The 22594-nt window shown below is 47.5% G+C and overlaps 1 protein-coding gene across 3 annotated transcripts in view; it reads right to left on the bottom strand.

Moving 5' to 3' along the window:
* Positions 1-22594, bottom strand: part of ripk1l (receptor (TNFRSF)-interacting serine-threonine kinase 1, like) — a 99360-nt gene that overhangs the window by 44329 nt on the left and 32437 nt on the right. For all 3 annotated transcript variants that reach the window (XM_085989208.1, XM_085989207.1, XM_085989209.1), the window contains exons 3-7: positions 18729-18882; positions 14095-14232; positions 9111-9336; positions 4663-4812; positions 550-626 (exon numbers count right to left, since the gene is read on the bottom strand). In XM_085989208.1, coding sequence (XP_085845334.1) covers positions 550-626; positions 4663-4812; positions 9111-9336; positions 14095-14232; positions 18729-18882 — 745 coding nt within the window. The remainder of the gene's footprint in view (positions 1-549; positions 627-4662; positions 4813-9110; positions 9337-14094; positions 14233-18728; positions 18883-22594) is intronic.

Here is a 22594-nt window from a genome sequence, read left to right as displayed (position 1 = left end):
GCGCCGCCGCAAAATGTCTAGTTAATTTCGCGAGCGGCGCAAACATCACCACGCACGGGCGCTAGTTGCTTTGCGCCCCATTAGCGCCCTCTTAAGGCGCTAACAGGAGACGCAAGCAACTGAATTTGTCCCCCTTAGTCTCTAAGATTATGAACTTTACCGGTTCCTGAGTAAGCACTTTAGCCAAAACCCCCTTTGACACTTATACCAAAACCCCTGCTTTTACTATTTTACCAACTCCTCTTTTATACCCTTTAGCCATTCCTTGTTTTAACACTTGGCCAATATTTTATTAATTGTCTTACTTAACCAATTATACTTATGGGTGAAGTTCCAAATTCTGACTAAACCTGGCAGGATCAGTGGAGTGACCTGTGAATTACTAACCATTCAGCTGTGTTAGGCAGGTTAACAGAAAGATGCCTTTTTGTCTTTACTTTGAAAAGGACAAATACGGTTCGGAAACACAATTTTAAAAAGGACATTAAATTCAGATTCTAAAATTAACGCAGAAAACGTGATCGTTCACTTTTTTGCAACAATACTCACTCTTAATGTTTCCAAATCTGCATCAATATTTTTACGTAGGCTTTTTTCATAGAATGGTCGGAATTGCAGGTTACATGCTGAAACAGAGAGGGTTGTTATTTACAATTTGGATATAAAAGGAGTAATATTGACGTCAACTGTTTGGATTATTCTATACTTCCTATACATGGCGTCCTAGCACTATTAGCATTTAATTAGACGGCTAACACTTTGGTTTCAGGGAGGTTTCCCGGTGTGTATCGTCATTTCACTGAAGACATAAAGAAATCCCGATGTATATTCCTACCATCCCTTTGCTGATTCCCTCTCTTGTTAAAGGATTTCTGCTTCATTTGTGGCTAATATCTTGTCCCACTCTGGACCAACACAGATCGTCTCAGACAGAGGCCTCAAGCCCAATGGAGGCATCCAGACAGGAGTACAACTGTACAGGGTATTGGTGAGACCACACCTGGAGTACTGCATACAGTTTTGGTCCCCTTATTTAAGGCGGGATATACTTGCATTGGAGGCAGTTCAGAGAAGATTCATTCGGTTGATTCCTGGGATGAAGGGGTTGTCTTATGAGGAAAGGTTGAGCAGGTTGGGCCGATACTCATTGGAGTTTAGAAGAATGAGAGGGGATCTTATTGAAACATATAAGATTCTGAGGGGGATTGACAGGGTGGATGCAGAGAGGATGTTTCCCCTCGTGGGGGAATCTAGAACTAGGGGGCATAGTCTCAGAATAAGGGGTCGCCCATTTAAGACGGAGATCAGGAGGAATTTCTTCTCTGAGGGTTGTGAATCTTTGGAATTCCTTACCCCAGAGAGCTGTGGAAGCGGACTCATTGAATATATTCAAGGCTGAGATAGACAGATTTTTGAGCAATAGGGGAGTCGAGGGTTATGGGGAGCGGGCGGGAAAGTGGAGTTGAGGCCAAAATCGGTTCAGCCATGATCTCATTAAATGGCGGAGCAGGCTCGAGGGGCCGAATGGCCTACTCCTGCTCCTATTTCTTGTGTTCTTATGAGTAATCCAGACATGTACTTGCTTATGTCGGACCGCTCCCCAGGCACAGGGAAGCTTAGGTCTATCTGCAATTTGCCCACGAGGATCGCATAATGTCTAAGAATGCGGGCGCTATCTGTACCGGATACATATGGGAATTTGCAACTTAGAAAACGTCAAGAAGTTGACGTTACCCCTCCACCCTAAGTTTCACGACTGAACCACTAGTTACACAGAGTTGGCCATTCGCTGACGGCTGGAACTGGCAGAGGGAGGGACAGGGGTGGCCCAGCCCAACAGCAGCACAAGCCCGCGCTTTATTCATTGTACTTTACACCCTACTGTTTGAAAGCATCCAAAATCTTTTACTGATTCATTGTGGCTGCAAAAATATCTTTGTACACATGTTGGTCAAGGAACATTGTGGGGGGGGGGGGGTTGAAAATTTGACATGTTCAAGGTTCATGGCTTATTTACTACTGCAATCATTCCCTAGGGCCTTCCCGTGGCAAAATCATTGCAAAAATCATTACCTTTCTAGATAGAACTTTGCAAAGTGAATCCTTGAACTATATATGTATAAAAACCTTTGCAGCTGCATCATTAAAAGAAGTTGCATTTGTAGGATAGAGGGTACCTGTAGGATTTAGTAAACATTGTTAAGATTTTGTAACCATTATTAAATAACTAGAATATGTGAAATTGTATGTTAAAAACCTAAAAAGCCTGTATAAAATGGCGAATGGCTGAGAAGCAAAGCATGATGGTAAAATTAAGCCAACATTATGTTAACTGCAAGAATAGTGCTGAGGTCGTGTCGTTTTTCGGTTATATTAAAAACAAGAAGCCAGTGAAGAACAAATATTACTTATGTTTCAAAGTAAGATAGAGGGTTTTCAATACCCATCATCCCTTATCGCCGAAGTTTCAGACCAGTCTAGATAATGGGCTGTGTGAAAGGCAAACGGCCTCTGTCGTAATTCATGGGAAGTCTGGCTATGTAAAATTTCTCATAGTAAAGCTCACAGCAGAAAAGGGGAGGGAATCATAGACCGTACTTGTGAAGGTCCGAATGGTGAGATAGCCCAAGCAGCTGCAAGTTGCTATGTATTTTGAAGGGGGGAAAAAAAGGTATAAAGGAACAGCTATTGAACACTGAAGGCAGCGCGAAACCAGAGGATGAGAAGCTTCAGTCAACAGAAGACAGCCAGAGAATAACGAGACCGCGACACAGTCACTCGGAAGGAACGCCGGGGTTCGATGAACAAACTGCGACTATCTTCTTGTTAAATATTACTTCTCTGTACTGGATGTTTAATTCTTAATAAACCTGCTTCACTGATACACAATATACCTGTACCCAGAGTGGTTTGTGTAGGCATGAACAAATTATTATAAAGGAGCTTTTAAAAGCTACAAATTCTTTAAAGTTATAGTGGGTCATCATTTCTGGATCTGGAAGAGAAGTGTTCGCTTTAATGCTTTTAAGAAATAAGGTGCATTCTCCCAACTCTTTGTAAAAAAAAAGGCACTCAGAGAGGAGGTGGTAACTGCGCTAAACAGAAGCTGCTTCTTCCTGGAGTCTCAACGATCGGCGAGTCAGTCACTTATCCGGGTATTCGAAAGACCTCTCACCAATGTGTTGTAAAACCCTTTGATCTCTGTTAGTCTGTGAGAGGGGAGAGTAGAAGAGGGACAGGCTTTTTGACATGTTGGGGTAATTGTAACCATCAGCGATGGTGTAGAATGGGTGGGTCATGAACTGGGCGCCCATTATACACCCCACCCCAGTCTCCCCTTCCATCGCACTCAACGGAAAGGAAAAGCATGTGTGGCGGATAATGGACGGTTAATTCAATATCGCTCGTTATAAACTATTGCCCAAAATTTAAATTACCCCCATTGAGGCTTTTAAAAATGACAACACAAATCACCACAAATTCAGCCAGGCAGTGAAGTACTGCGAGAAGGTTTATAAAAGGCAGCAGATTGCCGGGAGAAAGGTTCTACCCTGAGCAGTGGGACAGGATGCAGAGAGATTATTCTGTTTAAGTAAGGCCCCCTACCAAAGAGGGGCTGGCATGGACATCTTCTTTATTTTGTATCATTTTGTGACTCTGATAATACCTATTGCTCACACAACACAATAGCAAAATACTGCGGATGCTGGAAATCTGAAACAACGACGGAAAATGCTGGAAACACTCAGCAGGTCAGGCGGCATCGTGGAGAGAGAAACAGAGTCAACGTTTCAGGTCGTCAGAACCGGAAAAAGTTGGAGAAGTAATAGGTTTTTAAGCAAGTGTGGGGCAGGGAAAGGGAGGAGAGAACAAAAAGGGAAGGTCCTATTGCTCCGTGTGTTTCTCACCGTACTGTGGAATAAAGCAGCCGATGATTGGAACCAACCTTTGCCTCATCTAGTTTTAACTCGGATGAAGAAACATGCATGCAAAAGGCATTAGTATCTGGTCTAGATTTCAAGGGGATGCTGTTGTTACATCTCCAGGCTACGTTATCATTTGAGTAGATAAAGGGCAGTGTGCTCAGAATGATACCCAGATGCTCAGACCACTTCCGGGTTGACTGACACCACTCAACCCAAGATGTTATCTACGGCAGATCCAAATTTGTCACACACAACAACAATGATATAGTAGTGAACACGTACTGAAGCCAAACATCAAACTTAGTGTTGTATTCAAAAACTCTCGAAACTGACCAAAGTTTGTATGTGTTCACATATATTTTTACTTGTGTAATTCACAACCCTTTAATCAGAAGGCTGGGCAGCCAGTCACTTCTGGACCGTCAGCGACTAATTGGTAGGAAGGTGTGCGAGATCAACGTTCCCGCTGAGCTGCGCCACAGGGCTGCGCGAGGTCCCGTGCAGGCCGCTCACCGGCTTTTACATGGAAGAAACCGCGCATCCGCGAAAATTTGGAATGGGCCGCGCAGCCAGTTAAAGGGACCGCGCACGAAAAAAAAAATTAGAGGGAACATTGTACGGGAGTGATGTCATGCTTTTTGCCTGCCTTCCAAAGTAGGACATCTCTGCCCAGCATTTCCACAGACAGATAGGCAGCTCCTATGAGAAAAGGGTCAAAGCTCAGTCAACCGCCCACCTACAAAGGTCAGCCTCTTCTCGGGTTCATTTTCCCAACATTGCTGCATTAAGTTAACAATCTCTTCGGGTGCTCCATCGGGAATTTCATTCACATCGGGTCGATCTCCATTGAGGATCAGGTGGTAAACCTGGGTATCATTCAGTGCATCTGTGGAGATATGGAAAAAAAAGCATCTTTGAAATCTGATCTGCAAGGCAAATGTATTATGGATCTTTTTTTTTAGAACCAGCATGCCAACATCTACTGGCTAACCAAAAAGTTTAATGCAAATCTGCTTCCGTGTTTGGCAGGAACGTGACGTGTGGTGTGGAGGTGAAATTAATGCTCGTGTTCACATTTGCAATCACTCACACAATGACTTCTAGGATACCCATTTTTGGCCAGTGGGAAATCACTCTCGCTGCTTTGATTTTCAACAGTCGAGGAGATTCTAAATTACTTCAATGTTTCTAGAAACATGAATCAAATAGGATTCTCAGACAGCTCCCAGCAGGCCTTTCCCCAAAATGACCTCATGTTTGATAAATAATTTACAGTTGAGAGAACACCAAGAGTTGACAAAGAGCAGCACGATATTCCAGAGTCTGCACCAACACAGATTCACACACTCACACACCTACACACACCAACACACACCAACACACACACCTACACACACCTACACCTACACACACACACCTACACACAACCTACACACTACACACACACAACCTACACACACCTACACACCCCTACACACACCTAACCACACACACACACCTACACACACACCTACACACCAAACCACACACCTACACACACACCTACACACACCTAACCACACACACACACCTACACACACACCTACACACACCAAACCACACACACACACCTACACACACACCTACACACACACACACACACACACACACACACACACACACATACACCTACACACACACACCTACACCTACACACACACCTACACACACCTACACACACACCTACACACACACAACCACCATCTTACTGGTTTTCATTTTTGTATAATACACTATAAAATTTGCATAAGTAAAAAGGGGCTGTCAGGACTGCCAAGAGGAGTAATACACCTTAAGTAAGACACTAGCTCCCAATGCCTTCAAATGAAAGCTGTACATAATAAAGATCACACAACAGAAACATGACATGCTGTAGCAGAGAGATTACTTATGGGTTCCTTCCAAAAAAACTCATCAAGTGTTCTGATGATGTCATCAACCTGAAACGCTGGCCGGAAGTTTCTGTACTTGGGCGGGTCGCGACCCCGTTCTTGCTTCTGTCCCGCTGCTGAGATCAACTTTGCGCTAATGGGCCCTATTACACCCGCCCTGTGCGTTACCCGGCCCTGTTAAATGGTGCGGGTCTGATGACATCATCCATGATGCGTTTTCAGCTGGTATATTTAAAGGAGCCGTGGCCACATTGCATTTGAAGGTTCCTCTAGGAGTGTGCAGGCCGCACACTGGCGGTTTTTATTGCTCCAAACAGTTGGAGACATGACTGCACAGAGGCAGAGAGCTGCAGCCAGGTTCTCCGATGACTCCCTCCATATACTTGCAGGGAGGTCCTCTTCCCTTCAAATGGGCGGAAGAGACCTCCCCAGGAGATAAAAAAAAGCCTGGCTCCAAATTGCAGAGGAGGTGAACAGCAGGGATGTGTTCAGGAGGACCTGGGTGCAGTGCCGCAAACGTTTCAATGATCTCATTAGATCAGGAAAGGTGAGTACAAAGCCACACTCAACTGCATCCTGCTGTGCCTCTCATCACATCCCCATCACTCTGCCTTCCCTACCCTACTCCTGCACATCCTTACTCACACCAACATACCTTGCATGTCCACCCATCCCTTTCTCTGTAGCTCCATTATCACATCCCCATCTGACTAACCACCCCTCACACTCACCCTCATCCTAGTACAATCATACCAACTAACACACAAGAGGCCATTTGGCATTGCCACCCCACTCCATCATAGTCACCCTCTACAGATGTAACCCATCCATTCCTTACACTCAGTCCATCTCTCTCACTCAACCTTCTCTTTCCCTCCTTGCAGGAAAAGAGAGCCCACAATAAGAGGGAGAGACAACGAACTGGAGGTGGCCCTCCATCATTTGCAAACCTTACAACAGCAGAGGAGGCTGTGTTAGAAGTATCGGCAGTCGCCGAGCAGCTGGAGGTGGGAGACGGAGAGAGGGGGACATCTCAGCAACCTGGTGACAGAATTACATCTCTTACAGCCACATGGCGTACAGCAGTCACTCATATGGGGACTGATGTCATCAGCCACTGAATGTTCATCGTGTGCACAATGGTATCTGTATCCATTCTTCATATGACATATCTAACTCATCTCTTTACGCTCCCACTGGTCCATCAAGAGCCCCCCCACTGTCCAGGACGAAGAGGAAGACGACTCCTCAGAGGAGCCTCCAGCCTCTGAGGGCACAGCGTCACCAAACATAAGCACACCCAGCACCAGTGCAGATACGCACACCACGGTGGATCCCACACGAGATAGAGTAGTGTTGTCACCGGGTCTGTCACAACTCACAAGTGAGCAACAGCAGATAGTGGAGACAGGGACAGCAGTGGAGACTCCTCGCCAGAGGGCGCAGGACGCTCCCAACTCTGCTAAGCTGCATGCAGACGCTGAGCCTCAGGGGCCATCCAGAAAGAGGGCGATCCTGGGGGTGCAGCAAGAAGCGCAGGGGGCGCCGACAGGTTTTGCGACTGCAATGTCTGCAAATGTGCAGAGAATGGAGGAGTCCATCTCCAACATGAGCACCACCGTGTCGCAGGCGATGCCGATTGTAGGCTCTTCCATGGATATGATGGTCCTCTCCATGGAGCAGCTAATGCACCACTCACAGGAACACATGGGGGGAGGAATTCGGTTGGTAGCGCCACCGATTAGCACCTAAAGAGGCAGAGAAGTGGGGCGCTAACCAACTAGCGCCCGGGCGCAGCGAACCCTGCGCCTCTCCCCATATTGAGCGGACATTTAGCGCCGGCACTAAATCTTAGCAACCGCTCACGGGCGCAGGCAGATCATGACGTCATTTGAGTGTGCAACGCCTTTTGGGCGCCCCAGACCGGAAATTCTGTGGCGCCCCCCTCCGTTCCGCCTGGCGCTAATAAGGACAGCTTACCTGGAACGTTCCCCAGTCGCTCTCGGGCTGGGGGGGCGTTATTTAAAGGGGACTGCGAGTCAGGCCGCAAGTGTTGCTGCACAGAGCGCAGAAGAGGTGCGTGCCCTCGCAGAAATGAGCGCCCAGGCTGGGCTGAGGCACACTGAGCTCATGGCTGCAGTGGCAAGGATGCCTGAATCCATGGAGACATTGGCAAGGAGTGTCCAAGACTTCGGCGCAGCACAAGCAAGGACTGTCCAGGGCTTCAGGATAGCGCTGGAAAGGACTGTCCAGGGCTTCACCGAAGCACTGGCACCTGTCACGCAAGTGCTGAGTGCTGCCACGCAGTCACTCGCTGGTCTCATGCAGATGCAGATTGAGGCCACACGAGCACTGACTGCTGCCACCCTCGCTGGATCAGGCAGGATTACCCGGGGCCCTTGCAGCACCACAGCAGGCCAGCAATCTGTGGACCATCCGATTGCTGCGCATGCTGCGGTGCTGCCCCGTCAGAGTGCCAGTGTGTCGGCCGACCAGGGAGCTGCTGTCCGCTCTCAGGACGACAGCATTCCTGATGCCACCGCTGGCACGTGCTGCTGATGTGTCTCGGGGAAATCGATTATTGACAGCACCTGTGCTGCATCCCGCCACCGAGAAGTTGAGTTGCGCCGCAGGGTTAGCGCCTTAAGAGTACCGTGCAGCGCCTGATTTAGCGCCGCAATCACCTTCAGGGGCGCTGCAACCCAATATTGCTCGAGGTGGTGATAAATTGCGCCTGGCGCTAAACTTTGCACATCGCCAATACTAGCGCCCCAAACGGGGCGATACCGATCTTCTCCGTGGTCTCTATGGAGCATAGATGGCTATCTATTGAGAATCAATGGCTATCTGTGGAGAATAGATGGCAGAGGCTCATAGACCTCCTGTCTAGGAGGGATGTCAACACAGACGTGGGTCCTCATGGCCCCACTGATGTGCAGCAAGATGCTCTCCAGCTCCTTGCTAGCAGGGAAGTGCAGGTGGCCCATGAGAGGGGAGAGGGGACATGGAAGTGGGGACTCCTCTCAAAATGCTTACATTTTGCCCTCATTACCACCCCCACAGTCAGAGTCCCAGATGGCTCCTCTGATCGCAATGGCCGAGTCTGCCCCTGCACAGTCGCAGGAGGAGACGACTTTGGCGGGGCCGACTTTTAGCAGTTACATTGAAAAAAACAAATATAAAGTCCAAAAGAATGAGAAGCAACGATTCACGAATAGCCAGAAAGGTGCATTATTCAGATTGAGCAACTTACTTTCATACGGTTCTTTATTGGTCAGGATCACCCACACCACAATGGAAAAACTGTAGACATCGGACTTTTCCGTGGCCTTGGTATTCAATGACCGCAGGTGTTCAGGTGCCAGGTAGGAGAGGGTGCCTGCATTGTTCTGTGGCTTTGAACCCGTTTGGCTCCTTCTCTTTTGCTCTTCGGTCAATCGACTCCAGGTTTTAAAACTTGCCACGCCAAGATCTGCGACCTAAAAAGAAAAAAAAACAAACACCATTTAAGAAACAGTCAAAGTTTCTCCTACTTTGTCATGTAAAATTATATGCAGTTTGCAAAGAACTACAGTAAACTGTACTCGAGAATCTTCTGCTCTTTAAAACATCACACCCATAGCATGAGGATCAAAATGACTGTTGTTGATATTGCTGGATGGACACTGGTGGGTAAATTCAAGGACAAGGGGGGTTAGAGTTGGGGCTACAACCGATTTCTGATCCACGCCCCCTTCGATTATGGTTTCCTGCTAGTAAATTTACCCGAACGTGAGTGCAGCACATTCCTCTGTGCACCATTTTAACAGAGGCGTTAACCCATTTTTTAAAAAGCAGGTAACGCATCCATTAAAATATCGTAGAAAAGAACGCCAGAGGATTGGCATTTAAGTATTTGTCTGCTCATATCACCAACACTACCTGCTAGCCTACGTTTCCATAGAACCGGCAATTAAAAGAAATTCAGCACTAGTGAGTCAGGTCTTTCTTGTTTTAATGCCATGACTGCAAACAATGCAATTCTGTTTATTTTTTTGGCGTGGCCTAATTGGCAGTGCCCAGTCAGTAAACAAGTACGGCGTAAATCTCTGAGGCCCCCCGCCGTTAGAGGAGCCTCGCACGTAACAGACGGGCTATCAGAAAATCACGAGTGCACAAGTTTCCTCCCATTAACTTCAGTGGATAGAACATGGCGGGCAAAGCACCAACAATTTTCCAATAAGTAAATTTTCCAGTGAGCCTAACATCAGGGAAATTATTGGAAAAAATTCTGAGGGGCAGAATTAGTCTCCACTTGGAGAGGCAAGGATTAAGTCAGCATAGCTTTGTCAGGGGGAGATCATGTCTAACCAATTTGATTGAATTTTGAGAGAGGGTGACTAGGTGTGTGGATGAGGATAGTGCAGTTGATGTAGTCTACATGGACTCCAGTAAGGCTTTTAACAAAGTCCCGCATGGGAGATTGGTTAAGAAGGTAAGAGCCCATGGGATCCAGGGCAATTTGGCACATTGGATCCAAAATTGGCTTAGTGGAAGGAGGCAGAGGATGATGGTCGAAGGTTGTTTTTATGACTGGAAGCCTGTGTCCAGTGGTGTAGCGCAGGGATCGGGGCTGGGTCCTTTGCTGTTTGTAGTGTACATTAATGATTTAGATATGAATGTAGGAGGTATGATCAGTAAGTTCGCAGATGACACGAAAATTGGTGGAGTGATAAATAGCGAGGAGGGAAGCCTCAGGCTACAGGATGATATAGACGGGTTGGTCAGATGGGCAGAACAGTGGCAAATGGAATTTAACCCTGAAAAGTGTGAGGTGATGCATTTTGGGAGGACTAACAAGGTAAGGGAATACACAATGAATGGTAGGACCCTAGGAAGGACAGAGGATCAGAGGGACCTTGGTGTGCATGTACATAGATCCCTGAAGGCAGCAGGACAGGTAGATAAGGTGGTTAAAAAGGCATATGGGATACTTATATTCTATGCCTCGGCTAATGAAGGCAAGAGCAGCGAGGTTATGCTGGAGCTGTACAAAATGCTGGTTAGGCCACAGCTGGAATACTGTGTGCAGTTCTGGTCGCCACATTATAGGAAGGATGTGATTGCATTGGAGACGGTGCAGAGGAGATTCACCAGGATGTTACCTGGGCTGGAGCGTTTCAGCTATGAAGAGAGACTGGACAGGCTGGGGTTGTTTTCCTTGGAGCAGAGGAGGCTGAGGGGGGATCTGATTGAGGTGTACAAAATTATGAGGGGCATAGATAGGGTAGATAGAAAGGAACTTTTCCCCTTAGTAGAGGGGTCAATAACCAGGGGGCATAGTTTCAAGGCAAGGGGCAGGAGGTTTAGAGGGAATTTGAGGAAACACTTTTTCACCCAGAGGGTGGTTGGAATCTGGAACTCACTGCCTGAAAGGGTGGTAGAGGCAGGAACCCTCACAACATTCAAGAAGCATTTAGATGAGCACTTGAAACACCATAGCATACAAGGCTACGGACCAAGTGCTGGAAAATGGGATTAGAATAGACAGGGCTTGATGGCCGGCGTGGACACGATGGGCCGAAGGGCCTCTTTCTGTGCTGTATAACTCTATGACTCTAAGTCACTCATTGCGTGCAAAGTCCCAGCAGTGGTGTGGGGCCTCCAGAAGCTCTGCCTGTCGTGTCATAGTAGCTCGTTTTCTGTTGCTCTGCTGAGAATATAAGAGCAATTTGTGACAATGTTAAAAACAAAGGTTTCAGTTGTAGCTTCTTTAAAGTTGCTTTGGCTTGGCTTAAGAACATAACATAAGAAATAGGAGCAGGAGTCGGCCATTCAGCCCCTGGAGTCTGCCCCACCATTCAATAAGATCATGGCTGATCTGATCTTGGCCTCAACTCCACTTTCCCGCCCGCTCTCCATAACCCTTGACTCCCCTGTAGCTCAAATATCTGTCTATCTCCGCCCTGAATATGACTCCGCCTCCACAGCTCCCTGGGGGAGAGAATTCCAAAGATTCACAACCCTCTGTGAGAAGAAATTCCTCCTCATCTCCGTCTTAAACGGGCGACCCCTTATTCGGAGACTATGCCCTAGTTCTAGATTCCCCCACGAGGGGAAACATCCTCTCAGCATCTACCCTGTCAAGCCCCCTCAGAATCTTACATGTTTCAATAAGATCACCTCTCATTCTTCTAAACTCCAATGAGTATAGGCCCAACTTGCTCAACCTTTCCTCACAAGACAACCCCTTCATCTCAGGAATTAACCTCGTGAACCTTCTCTGAACTGCCTCCAATGGCTTGGCTCTCCCAATGGGTTTCCCAGTGGGAACTGCAACACATGGAGTGGCACGGAGCCTTACAGACTAGGACACTGGTCTGTGCTAAGCAAGGCGTGCTATAAATTGCCTCAAGTCACCCACAGCTAGTGAGGGGCAAAAAGAAAAATCAGCCCGGGTTCTGACTCCCGCTTGAGCATTCGGCGTATTTTGCTTTCATCTCCCTCCTGATTGTTATCCAATGAGCCCCCCCACCCCCATGCTGTGTGAACACTGGACGGGGCAGGATTGGCCTCAGATGTACTGGCCTCGATGGCCAAATAGTCTTCTAACTCTCACGGTCAGGGCTCATGCCAGTTGAGCAGGATGCTGAAGGGCAGCTGGCGCTATGAACTCTGCTCCGGTAGGAGCCAGTTCCTTCACGAAATGAAAGGAGAAAATTGGGGAAGAAAAAGAATAAGCTGGAAGTTTCTGCTGTCGGCGGTGGGGCGAAAATCACAGCGCATCACTTTCCACCCATTCCCGCCGCTGTCTGACCCAACTGGATCCTGGAGCAGGCCGGGAAAATAAGCAGGCGATTACTTAAATATGCAAACCGGGGCCCTCTGCCGTACGTAGGACCCCAATGCAATTTTGGTGTCCCACAGGGCAGAACACGTACGCCGTCCAGTAGAATTGAGCACCGAGCAATCAAACTCGTTCTCCGAAAGGGTCGACTGCAGGCCACTTCAAAAACAGTACCAAAAAAACTGCTGTGCCACTGATTTTTGTGCGGCCCGGAGGAGCACGAATGCTCCACCTTGTTCCACAAAATCTTCTCAACCATTCCACCCCCCTCCCCTGCCCACTGAGATTGTCTCTCCTCGCGACTCCCGGTTCGGCTCCTTGGAGGCACTTCCGGATTGCTGTGGCCTTGCACTGATTTCATTGGGTGGGCAGCAGGCTCCAACGCCAGCCTCCCGTCCGATGCAATCGGACAAAAATGTACCCCCTAATTAGCTGTGCTACCCAAGTGTTCTGAAAAAACAAACACACAGATACAAAAGGACAACAAACTTTCCCGAAACCATCCCATAGCACTACTGGATGAAAAACAGGGCGGTTCTCCCGATGTCCTGCCAACATTTATCCCTGAACCAACTCCACTGGTGTCAGCCATGGCTCAGTGGGTAGCACCCTCACCTTGGAGTCAGAAGGTTGTGGGTTCAAGTCCCACTCCAGAGACTTGAGCACATAATCTAGGCTGACACTCCCAGTGCAGTGCTGAGGGAGCGCTGCACTGTCAGAGGTGCCGTCTTTCAGATGAGACATTAAACTGAGGCCCCGTCAGCTCTCTCAGGTGGACGTAAATGATCCCATAGCACTATTTCAAGGAAAAGCAGGGGTGTTCTCCCCGTAGTCCTGGCCAATATTTATCCCCCAACCAACGTGACTAAAACAGATCATTATTTCATGGCTGTTTGTGGGACCTTGCTGTGTGCAAGTTGGCTGCCGCGTTTCCCTACATTTCAACGGGGGTGAAATTGGTCTATGCCAGCAGCCGAAAACAGGCTTGCGGTGAATCGGCAGCCCGTTTATTGAATAGAGATTTTAGGGCCTGAGGTAGAATGACTCCTCTCTTCCGCCCGCCGGCCATCGTCCCCAACGGGCCCCGACTGCAACCTTCTGCCGCTGGCTCTCCTGACCGGCGACCGGCCAGCCTATCAATCTGGCCAAGCTGCGAAACGGAATATTAAAATGGCCACGCGGTCCTGCCGTTAAATTCGGCGGGGGTCTCCGCGTCCCCGGGATTTCTGGGTTCCTCTCCCCCCCCCCCCCCCCTCCACCCCAGCCTCCCCGTAAATGTCGGGGCCCAAGAGTCAGTCTTTGGTCCTTTGAATTAGTTCAACGTTTGAACACTGGGTCGAAAAGCCCAACAGTAATTTGTTTTTAGCTCATTACAGTGTAGACAATTACTTTTATGTTGTTTTATTTTTACCTTGATATGATAATCTGCATCGACCAAGATATTTGCAGGTTTTAGGTCTTTGTGCACAATATGCATTTTATGTAAATAAGCCATTCCATCAATGATTTCCAAAATGATTCGTCCTTTTACAGATAACGGGATAGATACCTGGAAACACAAAAAAATAGGAACGTGATTTAAAAACGAAAGGCTCCTCCTCGCTGTAAAACACTGACGACATGAGCAATCGGTCGATGAAATGTGCACCCCAGGCTTTTGGTTATCCTGATTTCTAACAAAGATATAGGCCAGGATATTAACAGGGGCGGGTTATTTAGGCGGGGGTGGGGGGTGCAGGGCAGAGCTTCCCCCGCGTGCTGTGGAGTTTTAACCCAACAGCGTGCGTCTTTATCCTCGACAGGTTCCCCGCCCGGAAGTCAACCTGATTTTCCAGGCTTGGTTTCTGATGTAATAAAACTCACTCCGCACTTGGTTCGAGTATAAAGCAAGGCTTTAATCAACTTGTTTCAAAACATGGAGGTCCAGTTGTACTTCACTAGTTCCTGTCTTACAAAATGTCCCTGAGCAAGCTGGGCCCACGCCCGAGTATTTATACTCCTTGGACGGCGCCACCAGCTGGCCGTCCAGTGTTATTTCATAGTCTTTCTTCATGGATCATAAGATTCATAACAGTTTCCAGTCGGGCGGGTAAGACGCCGGAACAGGCCACAGGACCAGGTAGCTCTGATCCACGACCCCGAGAATCTTTCTATGGGGTTGGGAGGAAACACTCCTGCTCCTCCTGGCCCACCAGAGGGGCTGTAAAGACACTTGCCTTCTCCCCAAAGCTGTCCTCGCACCCCCCGCCCACCCCCACCACCCCTACCTTCAGCTGCCGGGTTTCCTGTGGCCTGGGAAACCTGGCAGGCCAGGGTTAAACCAGAGGCTGCCAGCCTCATTAAAATATTTAAATTGCCAACCCACCACCTGGGCACATTAGGCCACGGTGGGGGTGGGGGGGGGGGCGGATCTACTTGTTAGAAACCGAGAGACTGCCACTTGTGCATTAACATCACCAACCTAACTTGTTGAAACTCAGCCCCATGTTCTGCGTGGCTGGCAGTGCAAGAATTAATCCCACCAATATCACAATATCGCCTTTCTCACAAGTCTAATACGATGCCGCGTACAAACATCGAAACACCCAAAAAAAGTGCTTGGCTCGGAATCAATCACTATTGAGAAAGGAGAGAGTTTTTAAGAAGTGTTCATGGTTTGCCTCAAACTTATAACACGCATGGAAGAATGGGGCGGGCAGCTGGAGTGTTTTGGCAGAAATTAAACCTTAAAGAGCCAGTGGAGATGCAAGTGGGCTAAAACATGGCTGCAATATTAAAGAAGCGTGACACGCGGAACTAATCAACTGGTTAATTCAACTTCAGTTGCAGGAGAAATAGTGAAAGTTGTTACCGGAGATGCAAGGCTAGATATTGTGGCTGGTGCAGAACTGGGGCATAACTTTGGCGCAGCAAGTCTTGGGGTCAGCCAAGAAATCTTGGTGGAGTGCTCGGCCTCTGCCGAGGCGTCTACCTGGAAGGGGGCCGGGCAAGGACTGGTTGTGCCAAGACTGCGAGATCTGCCGCAGCTCAGCACGGCAGGGGGCGGCCGTGCTCCTGGAATAAGGTTACAAAAATGTTTTTGAAATTTATACCTGACCCTGTGCGATTAATTGCCTTGCGATCGACTCCACAGCCTTTTTGGTGCTTTTAAGTATTTTTAAATACCCCTACCATAGCAAGGCCGGACACCAAGAACGAGGCAGCCTCCCTGACTTCTAGCAAATGACATGGCACGAATGACAGAAAATATATCAGACAATGGATTTCCATCATTCGAATATCGTACCCACCCATACATGGGCGCCATGTATTGTAACCCATTATACCTCCGCCTACGTTCTGCATGGGTGACCAAGTGAAGAGTAATCAAGTAATCCCACAAATCCTCACAACCAAAAACAAAACAAACCTAGCACGAATGCCATGCACAAACTTCAAAGTGCCAGAAAAAGCATCTCTACCACACCCCCTCCAGGTATACTTCCCAGCAGAGGCTTAAACGAGCCTGTCACATCTACTGGGATATTGGAAGGGCTGCAACAATGGTCAGGGACCCAGCAGCATAGTCCCCAAACTATTTCCCACCTCACCTGCTCCAGTTCCGCTGAAAAGTCAGCAGGAGGAGGACTGAAGGTCCTGGCCGCTATTTACAGGCATTCGGTGAAATGGAGTACGATATAGATCAGTAGACGTGCATTTAAGGAAGGTATTCACATCTCAATAACCCAGCGCACATTTTCCAAGAACATAGCACCATCTGTGGACAAACGGCATGCACTGGATACTGTAGATTTAGATCTCTAGAAGACAGATAATAAGGTTCCTTGCTGAGACGCTCATGGAAGCAAAGGGTAGGTAGCACACTGGCTACAAGAAATGCAGCATAATTATATAGAAAGAAATAAGAAAAGACAGTAATAGAAATGCTACAAATGGAAAATGATCAAGTTTACTGTAAGCATTCTTCAATTCCAAACTCTCGTCTTTGTGGCTTCTTACCTGACGTAAGAAAACTACTAGGCACTTGGTCTAAGCGTTAAACAAAGCTTTAATCAACTGTTTTACAACATGGAGGTCTAGTTGTGTCCTTCACTAGTTCCTGTTAAGAATGTCCTGCGCAAGCTGGGCCCGTGCCCGAGTATTTATACTCTCCCTGGACAGCGCCACCCATAGGCCGCTCAATATTATTTCATAAGTCTTTCTTTCATGAATGACTGATTCATGTCATTACCTACATCTGATCTATGCTGGAGGTGACCCTTTGGAAAGAGTGAATATGCTGATGGAAGGAAGAAGCTTAGTTTCTACTGGTTCCCTTGCATTTCATTGTTTTAAAAAGTCTGTTTCTGGCTAGTATAATCCTGCTCGGCAGCCTGCAGGATAAAAGTAAAAGTATCTTATGCTCCTGGAGTTGGTATGTTCCAAAACCAAAACGATTAGGAGCACTGAAAGGTCATCAACCTGAAACGTTAACTCTGTTTCTCTCTCCAAAGATTAGTGCACTGATGCAACTTCGTCTACGCTCAGCAATGTCACATGAATGCAGCTGGGCTGCCAGTCCTTTACTATGGTGTGGAGATGCCGGTGTTGGACTGGGGTGGACAAATGTAAGAAGTCACACAACACCAGGTTATAGTCCAACAGTTTTATTTGAAATCACAAGCTTTCGAAGCGCTGCTCCTTCATCAGGTGAAGTGGAGAGATGCATAAAGACACAGCTTATATAGTCAGAGAATAATGCCAGATGATTACAGGTAATCTTTCTAACTGCCATTTATCACACCTTGGCAGAGAGATAATCACAGCAATCAAAGGTGTGAATGGTGTCCAAACAGGTCAGTCAGGAAAACATTACATCAAAGGACACCATTCACACCTTCGATTGCTGTGATTATCTCTCTGCCAAGGTGTGATAAATGGCAGTTAGAAAGATTACCTGTAATCATCTTGCATTATTCTCTGACTATATAAGCTGTGTCTTTATGCATCTCTCCACTTCACCTGACGAAGGAGCAGTCCTTTACTAGATCATGACTAAAACAGTACTACAGGAATTGCTTGTGCTTCAGCCAGACCTCCATGTTTATCCCAGGTACTCGAGATCTACAAATTCAGCATCAATTCAAACAGTCGGCATGGACTATTAGTACTGAAGCTTCACACACCACTCCTCCTTCTCCCTGTGGCTCCATCTGGCCCAATACGAGACTCCCAAAACAAGCGCTCTACTCGGAGCTCCAACACGCCAAGAAAGCCCCAGGTGGGCAGAGGAAATGCTTTGAGGACACCCTCAAAGCCTCCTTGAAAAAGTGCAACATCCCCATCAACACCTGGGAATCCCTGGCCTAAGACCGCACAAAGTGGAGGAGAAGCATCCGGGAAGGCACCGAACACCTCGAGTCTCTTCGCCGGGAGCAAGCGGAAGCCAAGCGCAAGGAGCGCACGTCAACCCAAGCACCCCACCCACCCGCCCCTTCAACCACCGTCTGCCCCACCTGTGACAGAGACTATAGGTCCCGCATTAGACTCATCAGTCACCTGAGAACTCATTTTTAGTGTGGAAGCAAGTCATCCTCGGTTCCGAGGGACTGCCTAAGAAGACAGTAGTTCAGACACAGAGTTAATCATCACCTATTCAAGCAGGGTTGTTATAAATTGAGCCACGGGAAGGCTTTGCAATTGTCCTTTGACACTTGGGTACCAGCCTTCTACAATTCTGTGCTCTCGGCAACCACCTGGGTCAATACCAAGAGACCATGTGCCCTTGTTATAATTGCCTCCACCTACATTGTGCTGACACTCCATCTGATATCATGTTTGAACTTATATTGCAAAGTGTATTCAGGCTGAAAAGGGCAGACACAAGCCCTGTGTGTATCAGGTAGGAAATTCCAGCTGAACATCTTTGCTAGTTAGAACATCTTTGCACCATGCACATTACATGCATTGTAACCTATGACTGGCAGGGGCTGGAGTTTATGGAAACTGTGCTCTCGGACTGAAGCCCACAAGTGTGGGAAATCATTGTACACACTTGACACTTACACTTTTTAATAGCTGCAGCAGATTCCCATTCTCCATGAATTCGATGACGAGCGAATAATTGCCATCTTCCAAAATAACTCCAATCAACTTTATGACCCGATCGTGATTCAATTTGTGCATCATTCTGCCTTCCTCGAGCAGAGAAGCATTGTATCTGCAAAATGGAAAAAGTAGTCAAATAAAACTCGTTCCACGGTACTAAACAAGCGGTTTCACGTTCAGATTTAAAGTACCACACTTGCCAGCTCACATAGGCTGGAGGCCAGAAATATTTCCAATTTCAGTCTTTTGTAATTTCTTATAATGTTATAATTTAAAACTTACTTTTTAAATTTAAGAACCAAAGCCCGATGAAAGCTATAAAAAGGTCCGTTATGTTTTGACACTATATTTCCACATGCATCATGTTTTTTTGGTTTCTTCTGTTTCTCAATTCATATCTGCTGGATACTGATTATTATCATCGTGTCACTTTAGTAATACAGCGCAGTGCAGCATTCTGGGCTGCAGACGTCTCTGTAACAACCATCGGTCTCATTCTTGGCCTGGCACCCTGGCCCGTGGATTCTACATATACCAATATCAATGCCAGTCCAGGTTCAGCTGGCGGGAGGCACGATTCAAGGTGAGCAAGACACTGACATTATCAGTTCATGTACCCTCTTTAATCACCCTTTCCTCAAAATGAAATGCCCCGTTTCCACACAGCTTGCCATCCGACAAGAACAGGGCAAGCAGGGAATCGGCGGAACAGCTTCCGAAAAAATCTGTTGGCCCATTCTGTCAACGTTACAACTGAGAGTCAGAGTAGCTTGAGCGGGAAACCCAGTCCTTTTGGTTTTATGTACATAAAGCAAAACAATGGGCAAAAATTTGCTGTCAAAATAATGGTGAGGCTGATGGCGCTTGCCATTATTTATGGGCAATTGGTACAGCAGCTTCAGGCGAAGACCAGGATGCGCGGTTAAATGCAAATATTCAAAAGTGGCTGCCCGAGTTAGGCCGCTCCGCCATTTGCTTCGTGAAAACGGCATCGCGCTGTCTGCTTCAACACTGAAATTCGTTGAGTGTCATAAAGTTGCTGGATTTACGCGGTGACATAAGAAAACTCACTAAGCACTTGGTCGAGTATAAAACAAGGCTTTAATCAACTGTTTCACAACCATGAGATTCTAGTTACATCACTAGTTCCTGGTTACAGAAACATCCTGAGCAAGCTGGGCCCACGCCCGAGTATTTCTGCTCCTTGGACAACACCACCAGCTGGCCACGCAGTGTTACTTCATGAGTCATTTCTTCATGAATGATAAGATTCATGATACGCGGTAGATACAAACTAAACTCGCCGCAGATATTTAGGGCTAGTAATTAGTAGCGCAAGTACCAGTAACAACGCAAGAATTGCTAATTACAAAGTGGATTCTCATTCCTTCAGTATTTGAATTTTTCCAGGGAGATTTTTTAAATGTCAAATTTTAAATTTCACATTTTTTCTTACTTTTCCTTCGTCTCTTTATTCTCTCTCGCTTAATCCAATCTTTCTTTCTCTCTCTTTATTTCCCGTTCTGTACCTGATTGAATTCACCCCCTTTAATTCACCCTCCTTCTCAGTCCCTCTGCTGTTTATTTCCCAATCCTTAAATCGGATTGGTTAAGGAGACACCGTGTTGTTTGCCCTGTTCACTCAGCTCACAGATGCCCTGTTCCCCTCACTGCGCCGTTAGCAGCTTGTACATTCAGCAACTTTTCAGCAAGTTTAATTAACAGCAAACGCCGTTAGATGCCCTGCTGCAGCATAATCTGGCCCATTATTTAGATAAGAAAGAAAAAGACAGACTTGCATTTATATAGCACCTTTCATGACGACTGGACGTCCCAAAGCGCTTTACAGCCAATGAACTACTTTTTCCAAGTGTAGTCACTGTTGTAATGTAGGAAACACGGCAGCAAATTTGCACACAGCAAACTCCCACAAACAGCAATGTGATAATGTCCAGATAATCTGTTTTTAGTGATGTTGATTGAAGGATAACTATTGGCCAGGACACCAGAGATAACTCCCCTGCTCTTCTTCGAAATAGTGCCATGGGATCTTTTATATCCACCCGAGAGAGCAAACCGGGCCTCGGATTAACATCTCATCTGAAAGACAGCACCTCAGACAGTGCAGCACTCCCTCAGCACTGCACTGAAGTGTCAGCCTAGCTTTATGTGCTCAAGTCGCTGGAGTGGGACTTGAACCCACAACCTTCTGACTCAGAGGTGAGGGTGCTACCCACTGAGCTACAGCTGAGTTTTAAGCAATGCAAAGTTAGTGCACTGAGATGCTTGGACTTGAGTTTACTCTAGTTCCCTGAACTTGGTCGTACTACTGAGAGAGATTCCAAGTGGAATCCTAGGACGAGGATGTTTGCCTCTTTGTTCAGCTGTAAATAACCTAACAAGAGGGTGGGGGGAGGGCGGGTGGGGGTTGGCGGGCAACAAAGAACATTAAGGGTACCACATCATTTAAAAGTTTTGCGACCTCAGTGGATTTTTTTTTTTTTTTACATTCGTTCATGGGATGTGGGTGTCGCTGGCAAAGCCAGCATTTATTGCCCATCCCTAATTGCCCTCGAGAAGGTGGTGGTGAGCCGCCTTCTTGAACCATTGCAGTCTGTGTGGTGCAGGTACTCCCACAGTGATGTCCGGGAGGGAGTTCCAGGATTTTGACCCAGCGACAATGAAGGATCGGCGATATACTTCCAAGTCAGGATGGTGTGTGACTTGGAGGGGAACTTGGAGGTGGTGGTGTTCCCACGCGCCTGCTGCCCTTGTCCTTCTAGGTGGTAGAGGTCGCGGGTTTGGGAGGTGCTGCCGAAGAAGCCTTGGCGAGTTGCTGCAGTGCATCTTGTAGATGGTACACACTGCAGCCACGGTGCGCCGGTGGTGGAGGGAGTGAATGTTTAAGGTGGTGGATGGGGTGCCAATCAAGCGGGCTGCTTTGTCCTTGATGGTGTCGAGCTTCTTGAGTGTTGTTGGAGCTGCACTCATCCAGGCAAGTGGAGAGCATTCCATCACACTCCTGACTTGTGCCTTGTAGATGGTGGAAAGGCTAACGGTTCTATGTTTCCCAAATTTGATTAAAATATTCATCATGGCTTTACTAATGACTCACTTGGTAATGGAACTGACAGTGTGGAGCTAATCCACACAGATCCAGGTTTGGTTCCTGGTTTATGCAGAGTAAGCTGTCCCAAGCTGTGATGGGGACACGACAATTGACCTTGGTGCATCCGGGATGAAAATCTAAATCAGCCAAGGTTTTCATTTCTAATCCCCAACCAGTGAGCTGTACTGGGAAGTGTGTGTGTATAGCTGTCAGGTGAGGACAGAACTGGGCTCAGACGGGATACACCCTATGGCACAACATTGGCATTCCGGGGGTAATTCCAACTTTGGATGATAGTTTAAAACAGGTGATAGCCCATTCTCCATCTCTCCTGTTTGAAGTCAATAGAAATCAGGACATATAAAAAAAAACGGGCTGGCGATCACTATCGCCCGTTTTACACTGTTGTCCAAAGTCAGAATGACCCCGTGTGTCGGACCTCAAGCATGAAGAATGTGTAACATTCTACCCCTCCACACACCCAACCTCACCAAGGATCTTCAGCTGGAACTGGGGCCGTCTGACCGCTGATCTCCACCGGCAGCCAGAAGATCTGATGTCCGACATGCAGTTGGATGTCCGACGGGCAGCATCTGGTTCACCTGCCCCTGCCGCAGCATTAAGCCTGCGAGCGTACGGGTCCGCGCCAGAGGTGGCCCCCAGGCCATGTGAATAGCCCGCGATAGGACAGCCCGGTGATCCCGGGGTTGGGCAG

Source organism: Somniosus microcephalus, chromosome 5 (genome assembly GCF_052327205.1).
Source record: "Somniosus microcephalus isolate GS21.2 chromosome 5, FLI_Smic_1.0, whole genome shotgun sequence".
NCBI classification, from domain to species: domain Eukaryota; kingdom Metazoa; phylum Chordata; class Chondrichthyes; order Squaliformes; family Somniosidae; genus Somniosus; species Somniosus microcephalus.
The sequence above is the reverse complement of the archived record's forward strand: the minus strand, read 5'-3'. Positions and strand labels throughout refer to the sequence as shown.